The sequence below is a fragment of the Sitophilus oryzae genome, unplaced genomic scaffold, assembly GCF_002938485.1.
Source record: "Sitophilus oryzae breed Bouriz unplaced genomic scaffold, Soryzae_2.0 scaffold_813_pilon_pilon, whole genome shotgun sequence".
NCBI classification, from domain to species: Eukaryota; Metazoa; Arthropoda; class Insecta; order Coleoptera; family Curculionidae; genus Sitophilus; species Sitophilus oryzae.
The window spans coordinates 5,348,700-5,373,810 of NW_022147432.1; the positions used below are offsets into that span (position 1 = coordinate 5,348,700).

Below are 25,111 nucleotides of genomic sequence, written 5' to 3' on the forward strand. Positions count from 1 at the left end.
CCTGATGCCGTTCTTTGTTTAATCATATAATATTATATAGATATCCTAAAATAAATAAACTAGCGCAACATCCATAAATCCAGTATTTTTCAACCGATCCTCATATCGCAATGCAAAAAGAAACGAATACAGAAAAAAAATATAACACACAAAAAAAAACACAATACCACGAATAATATAAGAATTCATCGGCCGAAACAACATCTGGTACTTGCTCTGCTACAATAATTTTTATTAGATTTTAATTTCAAGTTTTCCCCTATTTCCTATATTTATATTTTTAATTTTTAATGCATTATTGTTTTGTAAGATTTTTTTAACTGACTATGTTTTTTATGTATTAATATTGACTCGATATACACATGTTTGTTATATATTTAAAAAAAAATTGTAATCGTATTTTAATGTTTTTTAGAATATTTTAGATGCCTTGAAAAAGATTTACAAAAAAAATCGAAACTTCGGCAATAGGCAATAAATGATTTAAAACACCCAGAAATCATTTAATTTTTATTAAAAAAACCTGTACCCAAGAAAATCACAAATAAAATATAATATTATATTAACTTATTTAATGATATAAAAATCGTATAATTAACGTACTGTACCCAAAATCCGTATATCTACGGATTAATCCGTAGTTCTGGCAAGACTGTCTCCGGCAACCACCCACTCTTTCGCCTGAAAGCAGAACTACGGTACAGTATTCTTTACCCGCTGCGCTGTAAACGATCAGCGCGCAGCGGCGCAGAGCAAAACTAAATCTCGGACAGGTTGACTCTCTAGTCAACCTGTACGGTATCGCCAGCTACATCTTGGACAGGTTTTGTGCCACGAAATCGCCCATAAGGATGCACATTTCCTTATTTCTTCAATCAATGGTATTATCGGTAGTCATATGTCAGCAATAGATTCTATTTTAATACTCGTTTAAACCACCATCTGTACTGTTATGGATTGGTAACTTGCTAGTATTAATTTGAATGAACCGCAATTTCGCAAATAATTTTTAATACGCGTTCAAATAAACAATTCATTCAATCTGCGTCCATCTCTATGTAGTGGCTCTAAAATTTGACGCTTGATGCAGACGTGAAATGGAGTGAATACAGCTAGTAGAATAAGGATATTAAATTTTTATTGGGGTTTAAGTATCTTCGAAAAAAGTCAGTAGGAAGGGTGTAATTGATTGATGTTCGTGCGTGACCCCTCTCCTCGACTTCCTGGAGTCCATTATAGGTTGGTCGTTTGACGACGGACCTTTTTGGGTCCTGGGCAATATTTTCCGTAAATGTTTTAAGCCCCCACTTCTCCATAGTATGGTATATATATATTTATAATGGGCGCAGTAAATTTTACGATTTACGAAGCTATAAATTCGTGTTACAAGCGGACGTGTCCGGCGTTGGAGAGAGGATCCGCGGACGGTTATAAATATGAAATGGCAGAAAATCACAAAGCAGCCGTTAGGCCTCGGTCCGGTGTAATTGGAGAATTATGCGATGTGGAGCCAGCGCGACAGCGAAACCGCCCACATTTGTCATCAATTATTTTTGTTCGAGTCCGTGTTTTATAATTTGCCAACTAACGTACCGCCTATGGTATCCAGTTGCATCGACTATTGCCGTTTACTTTTTTTTACAAGAAATCACGAAAATTTTCCTCGTTTCCATATTTGGCACCGTTTATTTTATATATTTCCAAGGGTCTTTTGAAGGTGATGTAGTATATTTAAGATCCAAGGTATATCATCTTGATATCCAGCACGGTTTTGCTGGATTTGGATAAAAAATACGCCTATAATTGTGATATAAATGGCTGTATGGCCCATGTTCTAGTCATAGTCAGCACAGACAAGGCACAGACGTACTATGTCTACCTGCATTTAAAAGTGTTTTGATTTTAGTTTGGATGGTCTTGCCCAAGGACTTTTAAAAAAGGCGTCCATTATTCCCAAAGAATGGTTTATAAATCCAAAAGAAGCAAAGAGACTCAAAGACTTGGACTCAACATTTATTTGTATATTACTGTATATTTATTTGTACGTTTGTGTAGACAACTCTTAAGAATAAAATAGTTCCATCACGTCTCAAACGTATCGGTCCTTGAAAAAGCTAACTGCGAGAGTATTGAAGTCATGATTACAAAGTCCCGCTTAAGAAAATCGCATACCAAAATCTCTGCTTTACGGTGAGCTTGTAGACGGTAGGAGGAGACCGGGTGGACAACTCAAAAGGTTCAAGGATATTTTCCACGAAAACTTAAAGGGAATTAACAAGCAGAATGAGTGGGAAGAGGCAGCTCACAATAGAACAGAATGGAGAAGAATTGTAAAGTCAGTTAGAAGCGACAACCAAAAACTAAAGAGGCAAAGCAATGAGATTTTTGAATCTCTGAAGTGCGGTAGACAGATAACATCACGTATCGGGCATTTCGGTCACAGAAAAGCTCATGAAAGAAAACGCCTTGCGTGACCATCTTCTTATGCGTGTCAAATACTCGTCAGCGAGTAATGGCGGTATGGTATTTGTACATTTGTGTATTACAGACGTACTATGTCTACCTGCCTCGGTCTGTGTTTTGATTTTAGTACTATGTCTACCTGCATTTAAAAGTGTTTTGATTTTAGTTTGGATGGTCTTACCCAAGGACTTTTAAAAAAGGCATCCATTATTCCCAAAGAATGGTTTATAAATCCAAAAGAAGCAAAAAGATTCAAAGTCTTCGTCTCAACATTTATTACTAAAAAGTTAAATTGTGACACGTTGTTTCGCTCATACGAGCATCATCATACCTAATAGGAAAGAAGTGAAATAAGTAAAAAATAATAGAGGTCGTTGTTACTTACAAAATAGAATAATTAAAGACACACCATATAGCGTTCACATTTTACATATTAAAACAACACTCAGACGAGGTCGAAATGATCGGCATGTATTTGTCAATAAAACAAACAGGAACAAAAATTAAAAATTTAAAACAAAAACAAACCTCGAAGTTTGGGCACAAATTTTTTTATTATTTTTTATTTATGTGGGTTCTTTCCTATTAGGTCTGATGATACTCGTATGAGCAAAAAACACGTGTCACTAGTTAACTTTTTAGTAATAAATTTTGAAACCGAGATTTTCAGTCTTTTTGCTTTCAGTTTTTTTTCTTTTCAGTCTCTTGGATTTACCCAAGGACTATACAGGGTGAGTCTTAAATAAGTGCAAATATTTTCAGGGCTGGTAGATCTCGATAAAAGAAACAAATTTTTTCTTTACCATTTTTCAGATTTTTTAGTAACCGAGTTTAAATAACTCAGTTTGAAAATTAAAAAAAAAATTGATTTTTTTTTAAAAAATATTGAGAGCCACCGGATTTTTTCTAAAAAGTTTTCGCAAATATTTGCACTTATTTAAGACTGTATATTCTAAAGGATTGTTCGATCGCGTCAAATCGTCGTCATGGATGCTTAAGTCACTGAGGGACCTCTGCTCGTCTGTCAAATGTACAGCCTCGCCACAAGATGTATGATCTACACTCCTAATAAAACAATATACTATTTATGACTTTTACTTACTCAAGCTATGTATTTTATGTACTAAACTATGGTGCTAAAGTAGTATATTCTTTGATACAAACTAAGTAAATTAATTTATTTATAAATGCAAGATATAACGGACAGAAATGGAAACAAAGTTAAGATTAATATATTTTAATTGATATCTATAACATTATAATGCACAATAATTTAATAAAAATCCGAGACCACAAAGCGGTCGAGTGTTTTTGTTCTAAAATTATTGTGCGTGAAACTATTTTCTAAAAAGCAAAATCATGCAAAAAATTATTTGGGTGGTTTAATCAATTCAATTTCGAAGTGGGGTAAAAACTGGCATTTAAATAGAAAACCATTTTCTTGTACGCATCATTTTTTCTGTTTCTATAGGAATAATCTTTCGATTTTATCTTCCATAGGCACGGCAATAATCGATATATTTCAACGAACTTTCTCATAAACTCCTTATTGAAATAAGTACGCATATGAGACATTTTCTGAGAGCTGATAAATAATAACACAAAACCCATAATAGTCACAAAACTGTAGCAAAACTGTAGCTTGAACTCGCTGTTACCGTCTACACGTATGATATAACCGCACAAACTCGTTTGCGCAAACTAAAATCTATAGCAGCGCGACGTTTACGCAGGCTGCACTTGTTGGTTTGTGTGTGCTACCGTTTTACCGTCCACACACACGGGCTTCCCGCCAAACCAGTTTGTGCAAGTAAGTCTTCGGTAAAGCCTGTGCGTGTAGCCGGCCCTTTAAGCCACACTGAAGCATGCGTTTTACAGTATTAATTGGTACACTTTTTTGAATTGCCAAATCGATATTGTCGCCGGAAATATTACTAAACCGTGAATTCATTTTCACTACAGCGGTAAATAAAATTTAAAGACGTTTCAAAATGACGTCTCGTAAGTAATGTTTGTGCTTCTGCTACCTTAGTTACGCATCCCAACAATGCATCGAGGACCGTTTCGCATGTCAACATATCAAATTCTGACATATTTTTCTCCACTTATTTGTTCAAAATAATATCGAATAAGGGGTTTTCACCGATTAAAATCGTTATTAAGTCATACATATGAGTTATAAGTCAATGTTTTTAAATGAACTGTCGCCAAAATCTGTCAGAATTAGTGATAAACGACAAAAAAACCCAAAAGGAAGCCGAAAAAATAATCGCGGTTAAACTGGTCTTGGGATTTAATCACTTATCTAAACAAAATTTATTCGAAAAATTAGATTAGCTGATTGGTCCATTTCACGATGAGGGCAATATTCTTAGGTATATATTAATATAAAACGAACATAAATAAATCGACATATTATCTTCTAAATACCTATCTAAATATTTCATTTTTTTCTTGTAAGTTGTCAGAATCTGACTGCTGAAACTTTCATTTTTGAGTTTGATTGTTGTTGATTGTTTAGTTGATTTACTTTTTTTTATCTATTTACTTTTATATTTAAATAATTCATTGGAAAAATTGTTCTCAACTGACAAAAAGTATAATTAAGTTCGAAGTGTTAGTTCTTCATATTTTATATTTATAAATCTAATGTTTTGACTATGAAAGGGCATTTTTTAAACTTCCGTTCTAAAAATTTGTTTCCAAATATTGATTCAAGTTTTTGTTTTTTTATTTTAAACATTGGACAATGACGGTTTAATAAGACCCGCACACGATAACTGATACATCCATAATGGTAAAAAATTGAGTTTTATATTGTATAATCCCATAGTCTTTTCCTTTCGGAAATTAAATTAGATTTTTTAGTAACCGGCTATTATTACACCTAAAAATGGCACATCCGTGACCTGGTATTCTGTTTTAATAAATAATAGAAAACATAATATATTTAATGTAATTAAACATAATGAATTAAAAACATACTTTTATAACTCAATATCTTCAAATAAATAACATATATTGAGTTATAAAAGTATGTTATCATAATCTTCAAATAAATAACTGTCCCTCTCTAAAATCTTTAGAGCGAAATGCAGCTAGCCCTAGATGACGAAAAACTGACAGTACAGGAAGTATAGGAGTCGAACAATCCTTATCTCTATAGTATTAGTTTTTCGTCGGTTTCGTGTGGATAGAAAGTCACAATTTATTTAAACACAATTTATTTTACACTAAATAACAAAACAATAACGATAAAACTACTTAAAGAACTATTTATAACTTATTTACAATTTATCTAACTATTTATGTAAAAGGAATTTATTTCGAATTTAGCGCAGTAACTGTACGCGTCGACCGGTTGTTTCTTTCTCCCCTCCTCTGCACAGGCCTCGGGTTATGGTTATATACCCACAGCTAAACAGTTCTCGAATAGTCCATTAGATCATTAGGTGCATAGAGAAGGTTTAGAATGTTCTCGTATGTACGCCTCCAGTGGAACTCGATTGTTCTCGAACGTTCGATGAATCATTACGGTGTCTATTCTTTAATGCGATATTAAGGTCATATGGGGGCGGGACATATTAGTCAGGTTACGCCGAGTCCACACGGGTCTGCAGCAATAGTATCCGTGAGTCTTACTATCTTTTGCTTGAACTGTTGTTTGTTTTCTTTTGTTGCTCTTCTTTATGATTTTTTTTCCGCTAGGGTACAACTATTTGATTTTATTGGTCTATCTTTTGTCAGTTCTTCTCACTAGGTGATTACTCTATTTCCATTTGAGGGATTTAATTTTGTAGATGACATCTTATATTTGTTCTCTTTTATCTACTCTATCTTTTTGTGGTCTATTTTTGTGTTAATCCAAACACATATTGCCTCAAATATCTTTGATCTGCATGGTGTTTCCTTATAAATTCTTGTTACAGTATCCAAGTTTTAGAGCTGTATCACATGATTGATTGAAAGGCATTTTTTCTTTAGACGAAGTTTTATTCTAGACTTTTGATTATCGATTTGATCTAGATTCGAATTCTCTTCGTACCAATTTTATTTTTCTGTATAACCTAAAATACGGCTGATTACTGAACCGAAAATTAAAAAAAATATCAAAGTGAATAAAAAAGCAAAAAAGTATCAGAAATAGAATAACGGGGCAGAGCCAAAGAGAAAAATAAATAAGCAAATAATATAAAACGGAAAAAAAGTTTATATTTGCCTCGGAAGCGTGAAAATTAATTCAAGATAAATACAATTTGTTTTCCCAGTTCGTAAAAATACGTCTGTGTGTTTTTTTCTTATTACTTTTGATTACAATTTTAGAAATAAGCTATAATTTGTTTTCCTTATTAAAAAGAGTAGAATATAAATACAAAACGGACGAAAATTATATTTTCAATATAATAATAAAAATAAATATAATAATCATTTTCAAATATTGATAAGTTTATGATTTGGACAAAATTAATACAAACAACGCATGGTGGTGTTTCAAATGAATATCGATTATATATATCTGCATGACCAATCTTTATTTTTAATATGTTAAATATTGACTACAATATGTCAAAATTAATATTTAAATAGAAAATCAAGATTGTTTAATTTATTAATATATTATTAATAATTAATTTTTATTGATATAGTTAATAATAACAAATTATTTGTATAGTATTGGGTATGCGCGGTCTGTGAATAAACAAACTTATTTGCTCTATAATCCTCTACCAGGTGCGTCTTAAAAGTGGCTCACCCCTATATTTTTTTATTTTTTCAAACAAAAAAAACAGATTTGGTATGTTAGTACATGACATAATTTAGGATCGATTGACGTTTTCAATTGTTTCCAGTCACTTCCTGTTTCACCGAAAGTGACTACAACTTTTGATTTTTAAATGGCACCCTCGGTATTTTTTTACTCGGTTTTTACGCCCTGAATAGAATGACGTATCACATGTCAAATTTTGACATTTTGGCATATGGTTTATTTGAAATTGTTAATCTATACTAATATATAAAATCCTTAAGTGACTGATATACTGATTAATCACGACCCTGCTCAAACCACTCAACGTAAGAAGCTCAATTTTGGCATACAGGTTGATTCTAGGTTGTAAAGGTTCGATAAGAAGGGATTTTTCGAAATTCCAGTTCGAAGAGGGTGAAACCGCCCTTCAAATATTACAATATTTTTTTATTTGAAGAACGGTCAAGTTTCCGAAAAGACGCTTAAACACGTATATTTTATTTGTTTTTTTTACATATTTTAAGATTTTTTAAAAATGTATACAGGGTGTTTCGAAAAATCTGGTCATTGATTAATCACGATCCTGCTTAAAGCGCTTGAAAAAAAATGCTGATCTTTGGAAAACAGATTGACTTTAGGGTGTAGAGGTTCGATAAGAAGGGATTTTTCGACTCGAATTCTAAGGGGGCGAAACTATCCCTCAAATATTAAAACGGTTAGTCTTTCGGGAAAACGCTTGGACAAGTAATTTGGGTTTTTTACATATTTTGATTTTTTTTAAAAATCATACAGGGTGTTGCAAAAAGTTGGGTAATTTCTTAACCACGATTCTGCTTAAACTGCTTGACGTAAAAAGCTTATTTTTGGCAAACGGATTTTTCGAAAGTCAAATTCCAATGAGATGAAACTGCCCCTCAAATATTACCAAGTTATATAATAATATCGCCATATTGTTTTTTCTCTTGCTGACATAAATGTGAAAATTTAATCCAGTTTGTATGTTAATGGAAATTCTTGCTTTGCTTTATCATCACCATTACAAATGATTAATTCGACGCGAACGAAGTCGCTGGTACACGTTAGTATAATATAAATTAAATAAATTCATTTTCCAAATATGCTAATGATCTACCCGCGTTCAATTTGAAAAAATTGAGATATAATTAAAAATACGATTTGGGCATTTTTTAACCGGCCAGGACAAGATACGAAAAGCATTAGACGATCAAATATATTGTTCCAAGGCCCCTTGATTAAACATTATTTTTTTAACACAGCCAAGGCACTCTAGATTAAAATTTAAAATACAATTATTTTTTAAGCGAGAATGCCAAAAGTTCACATATGATGTCTTATTCTACTCAGAGTATCATTTTCTATCCTATAATAATAATATAAATAGAGTAAAGAAATACCGAGGGGGCTATTTCAAAAAAAATCAAAAGTTGCAGTAATTTCCGGTGAAACAGAAAGTGACCGGGAACAATTGAATATGTCAATCAATCCTAATTTATGCCCTATACTAACATACCAAATCTCGTTAATTTGTCTGAAAAAATAAAAAAAGTTATATGGGTGAGTCACTTTTGAGACGCACCCTGTATATTTCGTCATTTGTTGTTGTAGGAGATTTAAAAAATATTCAATTAAAAAAAATAATAAAAGATTAATTAAAAAAGATGTATATACAAATTACAATAACTATTAAAATATGTTAATAAATAATTATAATTAAGTTCTCAAAAGTCTGAAAACATTAAAATAATAAGACTTAACTCGTACATTACAACAAAATCATACATAATAATACCGTATGATCGAGGAAAACGGCGTCAACGTTGGCTATGAAATAAAGATCGGTGTCATTTTATATATAAATTTATGTGAGAAATGTCATCGATCGTCATTTCCCAGCCAACTGGACGCGGTTTTTTTTATCATACGGTATATTCTATGATTAATATATGGGCGTCTTACTAAAAAGACATATTTAATGTATATAATCAATCTAAAATCACACAGAAAAAAGAAATAGAAGAAGATATAAAAATAATATAATATAAAAAAACATACAATTATTATTACTGCACCAAATAGTGCAAGCAACTTTTATACAGTTTAGGTATCTACATAACTATTAGTTAATAATAACTATATCTATAAAAAATAATAATTTAATAAAATAAATGCATAATTGAACTTATTACGATTCGCACTTATTTCTCCAAATAGATCCTTTTCTGAGGAGAGGGCGAATTTGTCAGCTAAACGTCAACTTTTGTCGTTTTAATGGCCTGGGAGGGTCTCCAGCTCACCCCCTGATTCAAAGCAAAGCAACAGGGGGCCCTCATTTGCCTTCTGGCGATATCCCGGCTCTACCGTCACGCCATTCTTCTTTAGAACGATTTATTGATAATGGAATATTATCTTTTTCGTGTTCGTTGGAAGTTGTCGGTGATCGAAATCGTAAAAAGGAGAACGGCGAAGAACTATTTTTGGTTTAAAAAAGGTTTAAACTAATGTGGTGACTCGTTTCAGTGAACTATCTAGACACAAATTTCGTTTAGAAAATGAAGACTATTTTACCTTAAAATGAACTTCATATATTATTTTAATGTCTGATATGAAAAAATATGTTTTCCATTATTCCATATTATTTAATATTAAATAATATTCTAAAAAATATTGTATTTTTTTATTTTCTTTCCCATATACCCTAACCGATAGTGAAAGAGTTGCGGGCTTGTTTATATCCGTTTCTACGTTTCTGCTGATAAAGGTTGCGGATTGTTACATGGCCTGCTACATGCGGATTGTTACATGGATTATTAACCGCCTGGACCAAGAGGAGACAACCTCACCAAAAACCTGAAACAATGGCGGGACCAGGTCAAAGGGATGCGTGGATAAATAGAGGACTAGCCATTACTGGCCTCAAGCTTGGGGCATCATCATTGTAAAAAATTAGAAGATAGCATGTAGAAGAGGACCGACTATCCCTAGCGACTCGTGGGAGCACTATGAGATCTAGCATTAAAAACACCACCGGTGAAGCTGTGGGGAAGCCCCCTAGCGACACTGGGAACATGAAAGTTCCAAGGGACCAAATCCAAAAGAAACTACAAGAGGGGCGGTTGACACTTGCTTGGGATCATCCTCCGTAAGTGGCACACAAGCTACCAGCTTCTCCAGCAAGGGTCGGGAACCTACCTCTAGACCCAATAAGCGACACAAGCTACCGTTTCGTTTACCCGGCCTGGGTCAACCAGGCGGGCTAGACGATCCTCTGAGAGTAGGTCTTAGCGGAGCAGAAGCACGGATATACCTCCGACTGGAAGGATGTGTACCCTCGGAGGAAGAACTGTTGTCTGAGGAGAAAGGTAAATACCCTGTCCCCTCTACAACAGGGGTATGATGGGTTATGGACTGTGTGATGACTCAAGGAATGGGGGCACACAATAGATCTTTTAGGTCGCAGGGATTCCCCCCCCCCCCTCTTACTCATTCTACATTCTACATGTCCCCGGATTGTCTTTCAAGAGGAAACACTTTTTTATTATTGACGTTTTGAGGAAAATCGAGAGGAAAATGCATTCTTCAAAAAAAAGTTTTACTTGTTATAAAATGGTTAATCCCAACCAAGTTTTACAAATTTCCATCTCGTTTTAGAGAAAATAAATAAAAACATCAAAATATGGTTAAATTTTTTACATTTCTTAAAATTCTTAAAAATCAAAACCCGTTTCTGTGGTAATGTAATGTTATTTTAATTCTTTGACAGATTGTTATTGATAGAATTTTAATTAATGTCATAATTTTTGCTGTTTTAAATTGTTAAAGAAGCACAACATTTATTCAGTTGAATGCTAGGGAAAGGGTGATAATAATTATCGGGAAATGTGAAACTTAAACAACAGCAAAAAATATTAAAAAGAAGAAGAAAAAAAAACTCAAAGTAAAAAAATCTTCTTTTTAATTTAAACCAGGCCTCTTTGTGAAGAATGGGCGCCTTTTTTAAAGCAAAAAATACGTTGACGTTAATCAAAATTATTAATTCATCTATCAAAAAATGAGATCTAAATTATACTACCATAGAAACGCGGTTTGATTTTTAGGATTTCAACATATTTTCATGTTTTTTAATTTTCTCTAAAACGACATATCCGGGAACATACTGTAGTCTGTCGAACGCATAGATAAAAGACTTATATATTAAATAGATAGGCAACTTATAATACATTTCAATTTTATTAGACGAAGAGAGGGGTGCGGGGAAGGGGGGTTGTTTTAGTTAATTTAAAATAAACCAGAACACTTTGTGTGCTTTTCATTAGGTCGAACATATTATAAACGATAGATCAACTTAATTAAAAGCATACAAAATGTTCTTAGATGTCGGATAATTAAAAAAAATATAAATTAAAAAGACTAGTGATAGTATATATGAAGTCCTTACAGTTATAATTTAATCTTTGGCGGTTTTCTGCAAATAGCAGGCAGTTTTCCATAATTTTCTTCCTTTTGAAGTGAATTGGAAACGGCTATATAATTTTGGTATAGGCAAGAGTTCCGTTTGAGACCTGAAATAATACATACACATTGTCTAAAACAGAACACTGCCAAAAAATCTGAAGTTAACAATTTAATTTTACAACAATTCGACAAATCAAAACGAAATAAAACCGTAAAATCACAAGAAAAGCGTCTCGTGTCAGTTCAAAATCAAATTTTCTTATTGTGAAATATTGACATTTTCATTGTTGATATTGACACTTGGAATTTTGGGCATTCTGTTGGTTGGAGGAAACATTTTTTTAATGAACTGTCGTGTCAATTTTATAAAAGTTTCCCAGTCATGATCGAACGACAAAATTCTTGACAGTGATTGTTGTGTGTCATTTTAATTCAATTTCTAGGTATTCTATTTTCTTTTACAAAGAAATAAGTTTGTGCAATTGGAATTCAAAGCAGGAAATTAATATATTAAAATTTTAATGACATAATTATCACTTTTTTTACTTTAAAATTTTATGAAAAAAAATGTATAAAACTGATAAAATCCAGTGGTTATTTTATTTCAAGAAAATATTTTGGGAAATTTGAGGTATGCCACAATACAAAACAAAGGTGTGTGATAAACAAAATACCACATAAAAATATCTATAAAAATAACTAATTAAAACAAAACTTTTAATTAAACATAATTTTAATGATTTTCAAACATTAACTGAATGACTTAAAAGTTTGTTAATTAGCTTTATGTATTATTTTTTAAACCAGTACTTTTTGGCCTTATATCTCTACAATATTAAAATCTATTATAATATACCTATCGTGTGATGTCTTTATTTTACAGCTACTCTAGTTTTTAGTACCATATACGAGAGATGGAATACAAAATTTATTGATGGCTAATACAACTTTCTGGGTCTACACTTATTTGTCCCTTGAATCTCCCTCTTCTTAACTTTAAAAAACACAAAACACGCGTAATAACATTAACCAAAATACAAAATTAACATTATCATTTCACGAACTCTGTCTATTTGACAATGACATAATTTGACACAAATTATAACCTTTAATTTGATAAGAGCTTCATAAGATTCAATAATCTTAAGTCGAGTTTATACGCATCTGCGTTTATGCGTTGTTAATCGTTCCGTCACTCCAATCGTTGAAATTGGATCTGAAATTTTTGAAATAAACCAATAGGATAAAGGTTAAAAACAACAAGTAACGACTCATAACATATTTATACCGTGTGGTTTATCAGAATGCGGGATATAGGAAATACTTTGTAAATTTTGAAAAAGTAAAATCTCCCCTGATGATTTTATGGAAAAATTGTATTAGACTTTTTTGAAGAGACGTTAAAGTTACTGTCGCATAAAGAATTTCGTTTTATTTGGAATAAAGCGTGTTTTGATTCATTCAGTTTCATTCTTTTTTTTTCGTTTTTCTTAGTTAACAAAAGTTTTACAGAAAATGAAATGGAAATGGCAACATTGTCTTTATTTCTGTTATTGTCATGTCAAGTCATGTGTTAAAAATTCTCTTTAACGTCAAATATGTGTCAAATAATAGTACTAAAATTATATTAAAATATTTTAAAATTCAGCGCATAATCCGCATATTTTATATTTTAAAATGACTAATAAAAATGGTTACTTTTTGGTCAAAAAAAGAAAAATGCAAAAATCGTGTGTCCCGATAGTTCATCGGAGCCTAGGCGCCTGAATGTAGAAGCCACACACGAGGAAGAAGACCGCGAAACGATTTTATTTTTATTTCTCGTTGAAAAAATCTTAGACAATGAAAAACTATGTTTTATCAGCTCATTTTAAAAGAAAACTTTTCGAGTTCCAACTGATTGAATTAGTTGTTTGTGTAAACTAGGCGAAAGAAAGTTCTGGAAACTTGTGAGTAATTAAAATATAGTCGACTTTGTTTATCTCGGATAATCGAGGAAAGTTAGTTTTTGTGTGCAGAGATAATTCAATTTCTTTCCAACGCTGCTAGACAATTATTTCTTTTTTTAATTCAAGAATTAATTCCATCGGCTTATCTTCTAAATTACTTATTTCGAGTAATTAATCATTTTGAAACATAATTAACAAAAGTATTTAATTGTGTTAGTTTACTCAACGATTTGTTACCTATTACCTTGTTATGAGGAAGTATAGGATTTATTAAACCATTGTTTTTCGTTGTTTGTTTTTTTTTGTTTAGCAATTTCCATTAGGTAATTGCTGTTCGTTCAATTTTTTAGAAGTAATATTATCTTACTTAATCATAATATTGCTAATATTGAATGTATAAAAGGTATATTAACTAACATAATATTGATTTGCATTGACCTAATAACGGGTGTTTCTCAAAAGTGGCTCAACCTTATAATTTTTTTTAATTTTTTCAGATAAAAAACGAGATGTGATACGTTAGTATTTATGACATAAATCAGGATTGATTGATGTATTTAATAGTTTCCGGACACTTCCTGTGTCACCGGAAAGAATTACATCTATTGATTTTTTCTCGAGGTATTTTTTTTTACTTTATTCGATGGAACATGACAGTCTGAATAAAATGACATATCATATGTCAACTTTCGCCATTTTTGCTTAAAAAAATCGTATTTTAAATTTCAGTTTAGAGGGCCATGGCTGTGTTAAAAACAATAACTTTTAATCAAGGAGCCTTGGAAAAATAGATTTGATCGTCTAATGTTTTTCGTGTTTTATAGTGGCCGGTTAAAAGATGCCCCAATCGTATTTTTAATCATATCTCAATTTTTTTCAAGTGGAGCGAGGGTAGCTCATTAGCATATCTGGAAAAAGAGTTATGAAGAATTTAGAACCACTTACTTGGTAGTTCGAATCAAGTTGTCTTTATCAACACAGGCATTGCATCCTAGATTGAAATTTAAAATACGCTTTTTAAGCAAAAATGTCAAAAGTTGAAAATGATATGTCATTCTATTTAGAGTGTCATTTTCTATCGAATATATAAAAAATACCGAGGGTGTCATTCAAAAATCAAAAGTTGTAGTCATTTCCGGTGAAACAGGAAGTGACCGACTTTGGACCATAATAGGGGGGTAAGAATACTAAATTTATTTCTATATTCGGTACCTATAAAATTGTTTATTAGGTTTTTAGTTTGCGATGTTTATCGTAAATAATTTTCATGTTCATTACCTCTGATTTCACATGAGGACAGAGATGAGGATATATATGGAAAAGTAACCACAAGAGGAACTGTTACATCGTTTAAAAAATGTTGGGAATTTTATTGTTTCCCATCGAAAAGTAGAAAATGCCAATGCAGATGAAGGTATTGTAATTGTGATAGAAGTAATTCCAAGGGTGAAGTTTATTATAATTAGTGGAAGTAATTCCAAGGGTGAAGTTTATTATAATTAGTTACCTGTGCTTCTTTTTATATGTAGATGTTTCAGGTTTAGAGAATAAATCGGTTGAACTAAACCCAAAATTTAGAGGAAGTATTTGCATACCCAGAATATGCCCATCAAGGATTATATAGCTCAAATTTCCTTTAATGGTAGGCAATTATTCAATGCAAATTAACTTTTTAAGTGACTGAAATATTAAATAGTTTACAATATGGTATATCATTAAAATATATTACTTTTAGGTACAATTAGGGCCCGATACATTTCAAAAAGTAGAATATTATTTTATATTAAATGAGGTATTGTACCAACAATCAATTTATATTAATACCGGAGATTAAAAAATAACAGAATAAATAGTTCTTTTTTTTATACTACAAAAATAAACTATAGAATACAACAGTATTTAAAAAAATAAATAAAAAGTTATGTCCCGGCCGTTATTCGAACTCCGGTCTCCCGCTTCCTAGCCCGACTCCTTACGCACTGCTCCACAGTAACTTGCTTAGCGATAATTCAATGACGGTATATAAACAAAAAAACAGGTTTATAACAATATCTTGACGATTTGAACTGGCGCGCGGAGCGTGCTGACCAATAGCGCCTGTTATCACCTGTGACGTAGCGACCAACCTGCGCAATATCATACCTTGTATTCTTTGTACCATGGTTAATCAATCCTAATTTATGTCGTGTATAATCACACCAATTCTCGTTTTTTTATCTGAAAAAATAAAAATGCTCTACGGGCGAGCCGTAGAACTACCTTTGAGAAACACCCGGTATACAGGCAAAATGTAAACAAACTGTTTATTTTTTACTTAAAATTTGATTTGACTACAGACTTAATAGAATTTTTTCTTTTCAATATTTGACGATGTCATAGGTATAGTTTCAGCATTTTGTTAAAAAATAGGAAGATAATTAAATAAAGAAATAATTCTAGTTACGCCAAAGGCATTTAAATATTACATAAGTAGGAGTAAAATGATATATAAAATATTATATTATCTATACAGAAAAAATATACAAAACGGTAAAAGCATCAAATATATCTCGGTAAAAGCATCAAATGATGTATTGGACATACCGTTCAAAACAGTATTATCTCCAAAAAAATATTTTTATGATTATTTCTATTCGAATACTCATTTAATTTGATTTATGATGCTGAAGAATATTAGTAAAATTGTATAAGAACTCCACTATAATATTATTTGGTCATTAATATCCAAAAAGCAGCGTTACATTTTCTTTGCTTCTCCTGAAAGGTTTTTATACTTTGAGTTAAAATCAAGAAAAAGATGTAAAGTAGGTATGTCCAAACATATTTTTCGCAAACATGTTTGATAAAACATAAAAATGTAAATACACTAAAATTTCCCAGGTCTAAACTTACAAATAAACAAATTTCTTAGATTTGTTATGATATTTTATTGATACAGAAAAAATAAGTATTATTTCTATATTATAGTATAGTCCGTTCAATGAGAGGATACATAGCAGCGACACTAACCCTTAAATAACGTCAATAATACTTTGTACACTTTCGAGGTCATTAGATCTCTGGGACCGCAAAAGAACAAAGTCATGAAGGTTTATTTTCTTATAATTGAGTTACTTGATTATTTACCAAATTTTACAGATACTAGATAAAGCCTGGAAAATGTGGCCGGCCGTAGCTCCAGCGGTAGTGTGTCGATCTGCGGAGCGGAAGGTACTGGGTTCGATCTCCAGCCAGTACGGTTGCTTTATTTATCTAAATAAAAATATTTATTTATCTAAATAGAGCGACCAACGAGTCGCCACCTCAAGGAAGGCAATGGCAAACCACCTTGAGTATATTTGCCTTGTACAGCCTCTCAAATAGTGCCGTTCGGATTCCGCGATAAACTGTAGGTCCCGTGTACTTGTGAAACACTGGTGACACACATCACAAGTACATGCAAGAGGTAGCCGACGCTCTATACATAGAGTATGGCACTGTAAGAAGAAGAAGATAAAGCCATAAAATCTAAAATAAATAAATCAACATGGGAACTAATAATATCATTACTAAACTATACCCATCTAACCATAACATTTTAAGGGAAAATAACTGCAATAAAGAATTACAAGGAAAAACTTAACGCATAAACGCATAAACTAAGTAAATATAATCATTATATAATAATTATACAATATGTCCCCGGATTGTCTTTATATGAGGAAAACACTTTTCATTAACAACCTGAGAAAAATGCATTCTTTCTAAAAAAATTCCTAGTTCTAAAATGGTTTGTTTTAATTCCGTTTATACTTTTCTAATTTCCAAAACGTTTTAAAGAAAAAAAACATAAAAATAATACAATAAGTTTATGTAGTTCAATGCTACGGAGAGGGGGTGATAATAATTATCGGAAACTATGGTATTTTAACAGCAGCAAAAAATATGACGTTAATCAAAATTAATAATAACCAATCTGCCAAAGAATGAAATTGAGATTATATTATAGTATTTTCCAAGTCAATTGGAAGTAGTGAGACTCTTAAGACATTTGTCCAGCCGACGCACAGAGGGGCCTAGACCCATAAAAGTTACCGGAAACTCGAAAATTGAAATATGAGATTTAAGCAAAAAAATACTTGCAAACTATGCAAAATTCTTCTCTTTATTTGATCATGCCAGTCATGGATCAGCATCTCCAGTAGGATACCTGCTGCAGCTTGTCAAAGTTGACAATAATCCAAACGTAAGAAAAATTAATATTTTTTTAATGAGAATATTGCTGAATTTCAAAGTGGTATTTCTTTATAATGAAATTTAATAAAATTAAAATTTAAATGGCTAACACTAACTCCAGTAAGTGTGGATTATTTCTGTAGAAACTGTTTTTGGATACTTTTTTAGCTTGAGCGAAATAATTAGTTTACAGTTAAAAGTGAACAAATTTTGCAAAACAATTTTAAAGTTGTTGATTTATCGGTCAAAAAAGTTAATGATACCTTTGTATTCCCCAAGCACTTTAATTAATTCTTAATATACAGGCTCTTACCTTTAATTTGATACTAAAACTTACTGCTGTTTTGTGCTCATTAACTAGAAAATTATAAATTTGAAATTTGAATACATAGGAATAGGACCCAGCATAACATATTATTTTGCCATATAATTTTCACATATCATTTTTTGTTTTTTTTAGTCTTAAATATTGAAATAAACCAGAGTGATTTGTGAAAAAAAAACAAAGAATACTCATCATCCAAAATACAACGACAGTGCCAGTTTTTAAAGGAACACATAAAACAAATTACAAATTGCTCAGTAGACAGATTTCCCAATATTGCCATGAGAATATCAAAATTTATGTTTTGATAAAATGTTATTTTACGACTTAAGAAAGCATTTAGAAGCAGTTTTAATAGATATGAAATTAAATTAGATTTTTTGGTATCTTTTCGGGCTGTGCGACGCCGACAAAGGCGGTGACAAATTGAGTCAAAAACTGTACTCAAACTTTCAAATCCTAAATATTAATAAATTGGATATAGCTGTTGGTAGTCTAAAAAATTAATATTTCATTGTCTCTTAAAGTAGCTAATGCAGAACATAAAAAGTAAAGAAAAACGCTAAATGCATAGTAGGATGAAATAGAACGGGATAATTTACTTTGGATTTCAATTAATCTAAAAGGGGTTCTTAATGGAGAAAATTCAAGAACTTTCTTCTTGTTTCACAGTTCTCTAGGAAATTACAAGGACTGGCAAACGTGACGTTATTTAAGCTGTTATTTTTGACTGTTTTTTATTTACTTTTTTGCCTTAACTTAAACAGAATATTGCATTATAAACATTATTTTTTTATGAATTAAAGCTACAGTATGACGCAAAATGAATTGGAAAAAATATATAAAACTATTGTATGGATTAAAATTACTATACGCTTTTTAATAGAACTTTATTTATTATAATGAACGTGGTTTTAGGATGCTTTGTTGTTATATTCGGATTAATTTAAATCAGAAAGAATAAAATAACTAGTATTGTTTCTTTTAAATTTCATTTTTATTATATATTTTAACTATTTTCAGTACTACACTGAGCTGACAATAAGCTTTCTTTCTTTACCAAAATATATTCCTGAATATTTCTAGCAACGTTTTTAAAAACATTCCCCTGTATATCTGACTCATCCTTAAAGTACTCGTACGATTCTCACAAGGAAGTTCACTAACAAAACTTTTGCCTTTTCAGCAATAGCAAAGGGATACTCCCTTTCCAGTATACACCGGCAGTGTTGATAATCCATAAGAAACTCTTTAAATTGCTTCTTTAGTTTGCTTAACGAGTCATTGTGCAGGTTTAGTATTTCCAAAATATTCTTGAAATTCTTTAAAGCCAACCTAAAGGAGAAGTATAATAAACTTCTCCTCGAATTGTTTGTTCAGGATTTTGATATGATCTCTGTTGTTGATGAGTTGAGTCTCCTCCAAATTTGAGACCTCGCTTGCTTGGTATTGAGTTTTTTTAATAACGACGATGTTTCCTCGTGTAAACATCGTTTTGGACGCAGTAAAGATTGAGAAAATGAGCCAGTCTTGAGCTTGATTTGATTTCTATTATGACACACTCTAGGTGAGACATTATGTGTTCTAGGACAACTTGTAATAAAGCATAGTTGTTGTGGAGGTGGAGGGAAGAAATATTAGTATTATTGGCATGGGATCTATATGGCGTAAATTTATCATAACCGCTAAATATACGATTCTGTATTGTTCCAACGCTTCGGCTTCCTCAAGTTGCACATTAACTAACTCTAACTTTAGCGTTTCGTAGTTGTCTGAGGTGTCTGAATTGAGTTCAGCAGCCGGTGTAACGTTGTCGGAATCAACTTCTCTGCAGGAATTCTCTTTGACGTATAAATTGCCACCGGATTGCTGTCTCAGTAACAAATTAGGTCTCGCATAAGGAAAAGTTTTGGTATTGGTCAAGGTTTGTCTGTCATCGTCTGTCGATATCTTACCTGAGTAATAAAACAGAGTCTAGGCACACATTATGTTTTCTAGGACAACTTCTAATAAAGCATAGTTGTTGCGGAGCTGGAAGGAAGATATATTAGTATTATTGGCATACTCCAAATGGCGTAAATTTATCATAACAACTGAACATACGATTCAGTGTTGTTCTAAGAGTTCCTTCTTCTTCCAGTTGCTGCTTCAACAGCCGGTGTAACGCTGTCGGGATCAACTTTCCTGCAGGAATGCTCTTCGACGTATAAATTGCCGCCGGATTGCTGTCACAGTAACAAATTTAGCTATCGCATAAAGAATAGTTCGGGTATTGGCCAAGGTTTGTCTGTCATGGTTTGTCGAAATCGCACCTGAGTAATAAAACAGAGTACATACGCTTTTTAACAAAACTTTATTTATTATATGGTACATTGTTTTGGGACGCTTCATTTTAGTTATATTCGGATTAATTTAAATCATAAAGAATAAAAAAACTAGAACTGTTTCTGTTTAGTTTCTCCTTTATCAAATATTTTAACTATTTGCAGTACTACACTGAGCCGACAATAAATTTTCTTTCTTTACCAAAATATACTCGTTCTCCTGAATATTTCTAGCAACGTTTCTAAAAACATTCCCCAGTATACCTGACTCATCCTTAAAGTACTTGTACGATTCTCCCAAGGAAGTTAAACAGTCTAACAAAACTTTTGCCTTTTCAGCAATAGCAAAGGGATACTCCCTTTCCAATATACACCGACAGTGTTGATAATCCATGAGAATTTCTTTAAACTGCTTCTTTAGTTTACTTAACGAGTCGTTGTGCACGTTTAGTATTTCTAAAATAATCTTGAAATTCTTTAAAGCCAGCCTAAAATTATTATACTTCTCCTCGAATTGTTCGTTTAGGATTTTGATGTGATCTCTGTTGTTTATTGTACAAATGAGTTGAGTTTTTAGAGCCTCCAAACTTGAGACATTGTTTATTTGGTTGAGCTTTTTTAATAACGACGATGTTTCCTCGTCTAAACATCGTTCTTGGACGCAGTAAAGATTGAGGAAATGGGCGAGTCTTGAGCTTGATTTGATTTCTATTATGACACACTCTAGGTGAGACATTATGTGTTCTAGGACAACTTCTAATAAAGCATAGTTGTTGCGGAGCTAAAAGGAAGAGATATTAGTATTATTGGCATAATCTAAATGGTGTAAATTTATCATAACCACTAAACATACGATTCGGTGTTGTTCCAACGCTTCGGCTTCCTCCAGTTGCACATTAACCAACTCTAACTTTAGCGTTTCGTAATTGTCTGAGGTGTCTGAATCGAGTTCAGCAGCCGGTGTAACGCTGTCGGGATCAACTTCCCTGCAGGAATTCTCTTCGACATATAAATTGCCGCCGGATTGCTGTCTCAGTAACAAATTTAGCTCTCGCATAAGGAAAAGTTCGGGTATTTGCCAAGGTTTGACACGTAGAGACAGTGACATTCGTAAGCTTGATTAATGTAACGTCGTTAAGTGGCAGCTGAATTCTAATTAGTCTTACTTCGAGGTATACGTAAGTTGCAACAAGATCGATTAAAATAACTTAAATGTTTTATGCAAACTTGTAATTAAACACTATATAAAATAAAATAATATATATTAGTAGCTAGTTAAATGAGAAACTCGAGACAAATTGTTTTTAAAAAATGTTTTATTTAATAAAAACCGAAGTTAACAGCTCTAAGATCTACATTGGACTCAAACGAATTGTACAGTTTGAGTCGTATTTATAAGATTACATTGATTACAGAGCAAGTACATTTTTATGTGTACTAAACCTAATGTACAGGATGTAACTCCTCCACCCTAAGATGGACATATAAACTTTTTAAAGTTTTTATGGCCTTATATAGTAATTTCATTATTTAAATGAATATTTTGATTTTTCTTATTTTTAATAAAATAATTACTTATTTTTGGCCATAAATACCTTTTACAAATATATAAAAATATAATAATAAGGATTATATATAGTAAAATTGTCCAAATACTTATAGTATTAAAATGTATTGGTTTAAGAAATAAATCATTATTTTCTTTTTGAATATTGATTTGTTTTTGCAAATCATCGATTTTATTTAAATGGATATTATTTAAATTGAACAATTTTACATTGTCATAAATAGGTTTATGTTTACTTTCGTTAACATTTAAGACAATATTAGGTAAAGGTATCATTTGGAATGACGTCACAGAATTTGTGTACGATTTTAAAACAATATCTTTAATTTTTAATTCACAATCTTTATTTAATTCAATCAAATGTGTACCTTTAAAAATAATTCGATTAATATGTTCTTTACAAGTTTCAGTAGCAATAACTTCATGTTTTGATACTAAAATATATGTATTATGATTTATATTTTGTATGTCAAAATCAATATCAACAAATGTTATTTTACAATTAGTAATATTTTTATTATATTTAAATAATTGAACTTCACAAGGAATATTGTCATTATTAAATTTCTGAATATGTATATTTTTACATAAATATTGATTACTTACAATTTCTTTACATTTTTCATTAAAAATACCAAAATTATAGTCATTAATCAATAAATAATTAAAATTAGGTACAATCATTTGAAATTTATATCCTCTTAATACAGGTAAAGAATACAGTTGATACAGTTCATATGGAGTCTTACTTACGAGGGGTATCTCAATAATAAATATAACTTGTTGGTCTTTAATATAGCTCTTAATTTCTAAACAGTTTTCAATATTTAACATATTTTCTTTTGTAGGTTTAAAAGGTAGTTTTTCGTTAATTAAATGTTTACTAATTAATTGCATTTCAGACAATAAATATTCGGGATTCATAATAGCATTATGAAAAGTTCTTAATTTAGCAAAAGTTATTGCAGTTTCTATACGTTCTAAAATATTATATATATTTTGATAAAATAAAGCTATTTGAGATAAGATCATATGAACTTGTAAAACTTCAGAAATTGTAGTTTGTTTAAGTTCGACATTTTCAATTATTTTTATAGTTTGATATATTTTTGTTTTTAATATATCTTGATTAAGTGATATATTTTTAATTGTGTCTCTGAAAGTATTGATTGATTTTTCCAAAATTGACATTTGGTTATTTAACACTATTTTTAAATCATTTTGATTTTCTTTTAAAATATTAATATTCGAATCAATTCTTTCAGCGTCAGATTGATCAAGATTTCCAGTAATGCTTTTAATAATAGAGCCTAAACCATTTATTAGTCCTCTTTTATGTCTTATAGGATTTTTAGGTAAAATTTGACTTATTTGTTCATCAATTTTTGTTTCCAAATTATTAATAATAATGTATGAATTACGAAATTCATTCATAAAATCATTAGTTGTATTAAAAGCATTTTTTAACAAATTAAATTTATTTTTTAATTCATTAAATTCATTGATTACAATATTTAATTCAAAAATTTGAATAAATGTCCACTGATTACTTGTTTTAAAGGCTTTTCCCAAATTATAAGGAAGGATCCCTGGATTTGTGTTCAAATCGTAGTGTGATGCTGTGTTACAGTGTAGTAATAACCCTATTCCGAGGAATCTGTAATAAGGGGCTTTTTTAGTTCTTTAATATGTATAACCTCAGTTTTTGAATGTTTACTTGCGTTAGCAATTTTTACTTTATTATGGTCAAGTAATTCCTTAATTATGTAAGGACCACTAAATTTAGATTTTGATTTACTTCTTTCTGATAGTTTTTGTAAACTTTCTGATTAACTTTAAATTCTAAATTTTCGTTACCTTTAATATTAGTTTTTGAGATAACTTTTTCTTTTTGTTCGTCAGTTTTTTGTACAACTTGATTATACATATCATTAATTTTTGTTTTATGTGTATTCATGTATTCAGAGTAAAATGTATTCGAGATTAAATCTAAAGGATCTCTCGAATTTGTGTGTCCAAAAACAAGTTCAAAGGGTGTAAACTTTGTAACTGTGTGTGTAGTACTGTTATATGCAATAATAGCAAAAGTCATTAGTTCATTTAAACTTTTATCTTTATCTTTTGATTTTAAAATTCTTAAATGTTCAATTAAAGTTGAATGAAATCTTTCAATTGGTGAATTAGATTCATGATATCCACTAGTTCCAAAATGAACATTAATTTTATGAGCTTTTAAAAATTCTTTTACTAAATCATTATTAAATTCAGAACCATTATCAGTAACAATATTTTCTGGACAACCAAAAAATGAAAAATAGTTTATCAATTTATCACAAACTGATTTTGCATTTTTATCATAAATATAAGCTTGACCAAATTTAGAAAATTTGTCAAATATAGTTAAAAAGTTTTGTTTTTCAAATATAAAAGTGTCTAGGTGTATGACTTGAAATGGCTTACAGGGTGTGTCAGTCTTGACTAAAGGAATGTAAGATTATAATCGACTATATTTTTGTGTTTGACAAGTAATGCAATCATTAATGTATTCTTCAACAGAATTCTTTAATTTAGGCCAATAATAATTGGTTTTTAATCGATCATAAGTTTCATTAATACCTCTATGATTAGTTTTACTTTCATGTTGGTGTTTAATTAATAAATTTTTTTGTTCTTCTTTTTCAATAATATTATTGACAAGTTTCGTACATTGTATTAATTTTGGTTTATTAAAATGAGCTAAATAAACTTTAGAAAAAGTATTGACAAGTTCTTTATCAACAAAATAAATATAAGAAGTTTTATCACCAATTAAATATTCTTTAAGAAATTGTTTTATTATTTGTTCATTGTTAGGCACAGTGACGTAATTAACATTATTTTTAAAGATCATTTCGAACTTTACTTTTATTGTATGGTGAGGTAACTTTGACACAATGTATTGAATAGACTTATTGTTTATAATTTCATCAATAATAGTCATTGTTGTATTGTCATTATCATTTGCATTAGAGTGTGGCAGTTGCATCAGAATCTGGAGGTTTAACTTGT

At 30.8% G+C, this 25,111-nt stretch overlaps 2 protein-coding genes across 3 annotated transcripts in view; both read right to left on the bottom strand.

Annotated features, from left to right (window-relative positions):
• LOC115889338 (neurotrimin-like) overlaps window positions 1–25,111 on the bottom strand; it is a 302,596-nt gene that overhangs the window by 120,116 nt on the left and 157,369 nt on the right. The window lies entirely within an intron of this gene.
• Window positions 20,514–21,596, bottom strand: LOC115889339. 2 transcript variants are annotated; one of them, XM_030909318.1, is made up of 2 exons: window positions 21,350–21,596; window positions 20,514–21,277 (listed from the first exon to the last, which is right to left on the bottom strand). In XM_030909318.1, exons 1-2 carry the CDS (start codon window positions 21,551–21,553, stop codon window positions 20,648–20,650), a joined length of 834 nt encoding a protein of 277 aa, XP_030765178.1. In that variant the 5' UTR covers window positions 21,554–21,596; the 3' UTR covers window positions 20,514–20,647. The 2 variants fall into 2 exon arrangements, with proteins under 2 accessions (XP_030765178.1, XP_030765177.1); XM_030909317.1 differs by having other exon boundaries at window positions 21,338–21,596.

Bases quoted from the DNA above. Each gene is read 5' to 3' on its own strand.
- LOC115889339 (XM_030909317.1), bottom strand. From the start codon at position 21,553: ATGCGAGAGCTAAATTTGTTACTGAGACAGCAATCCGGCGGCAATTTA. The intron at 21,278-21,337 runs GTTATGATAAAT...TCTTCCTTTTAG, and splicing joins ACCGAATCGTATGTTTAGTG to CTCCGCAACAACTATGCTTT.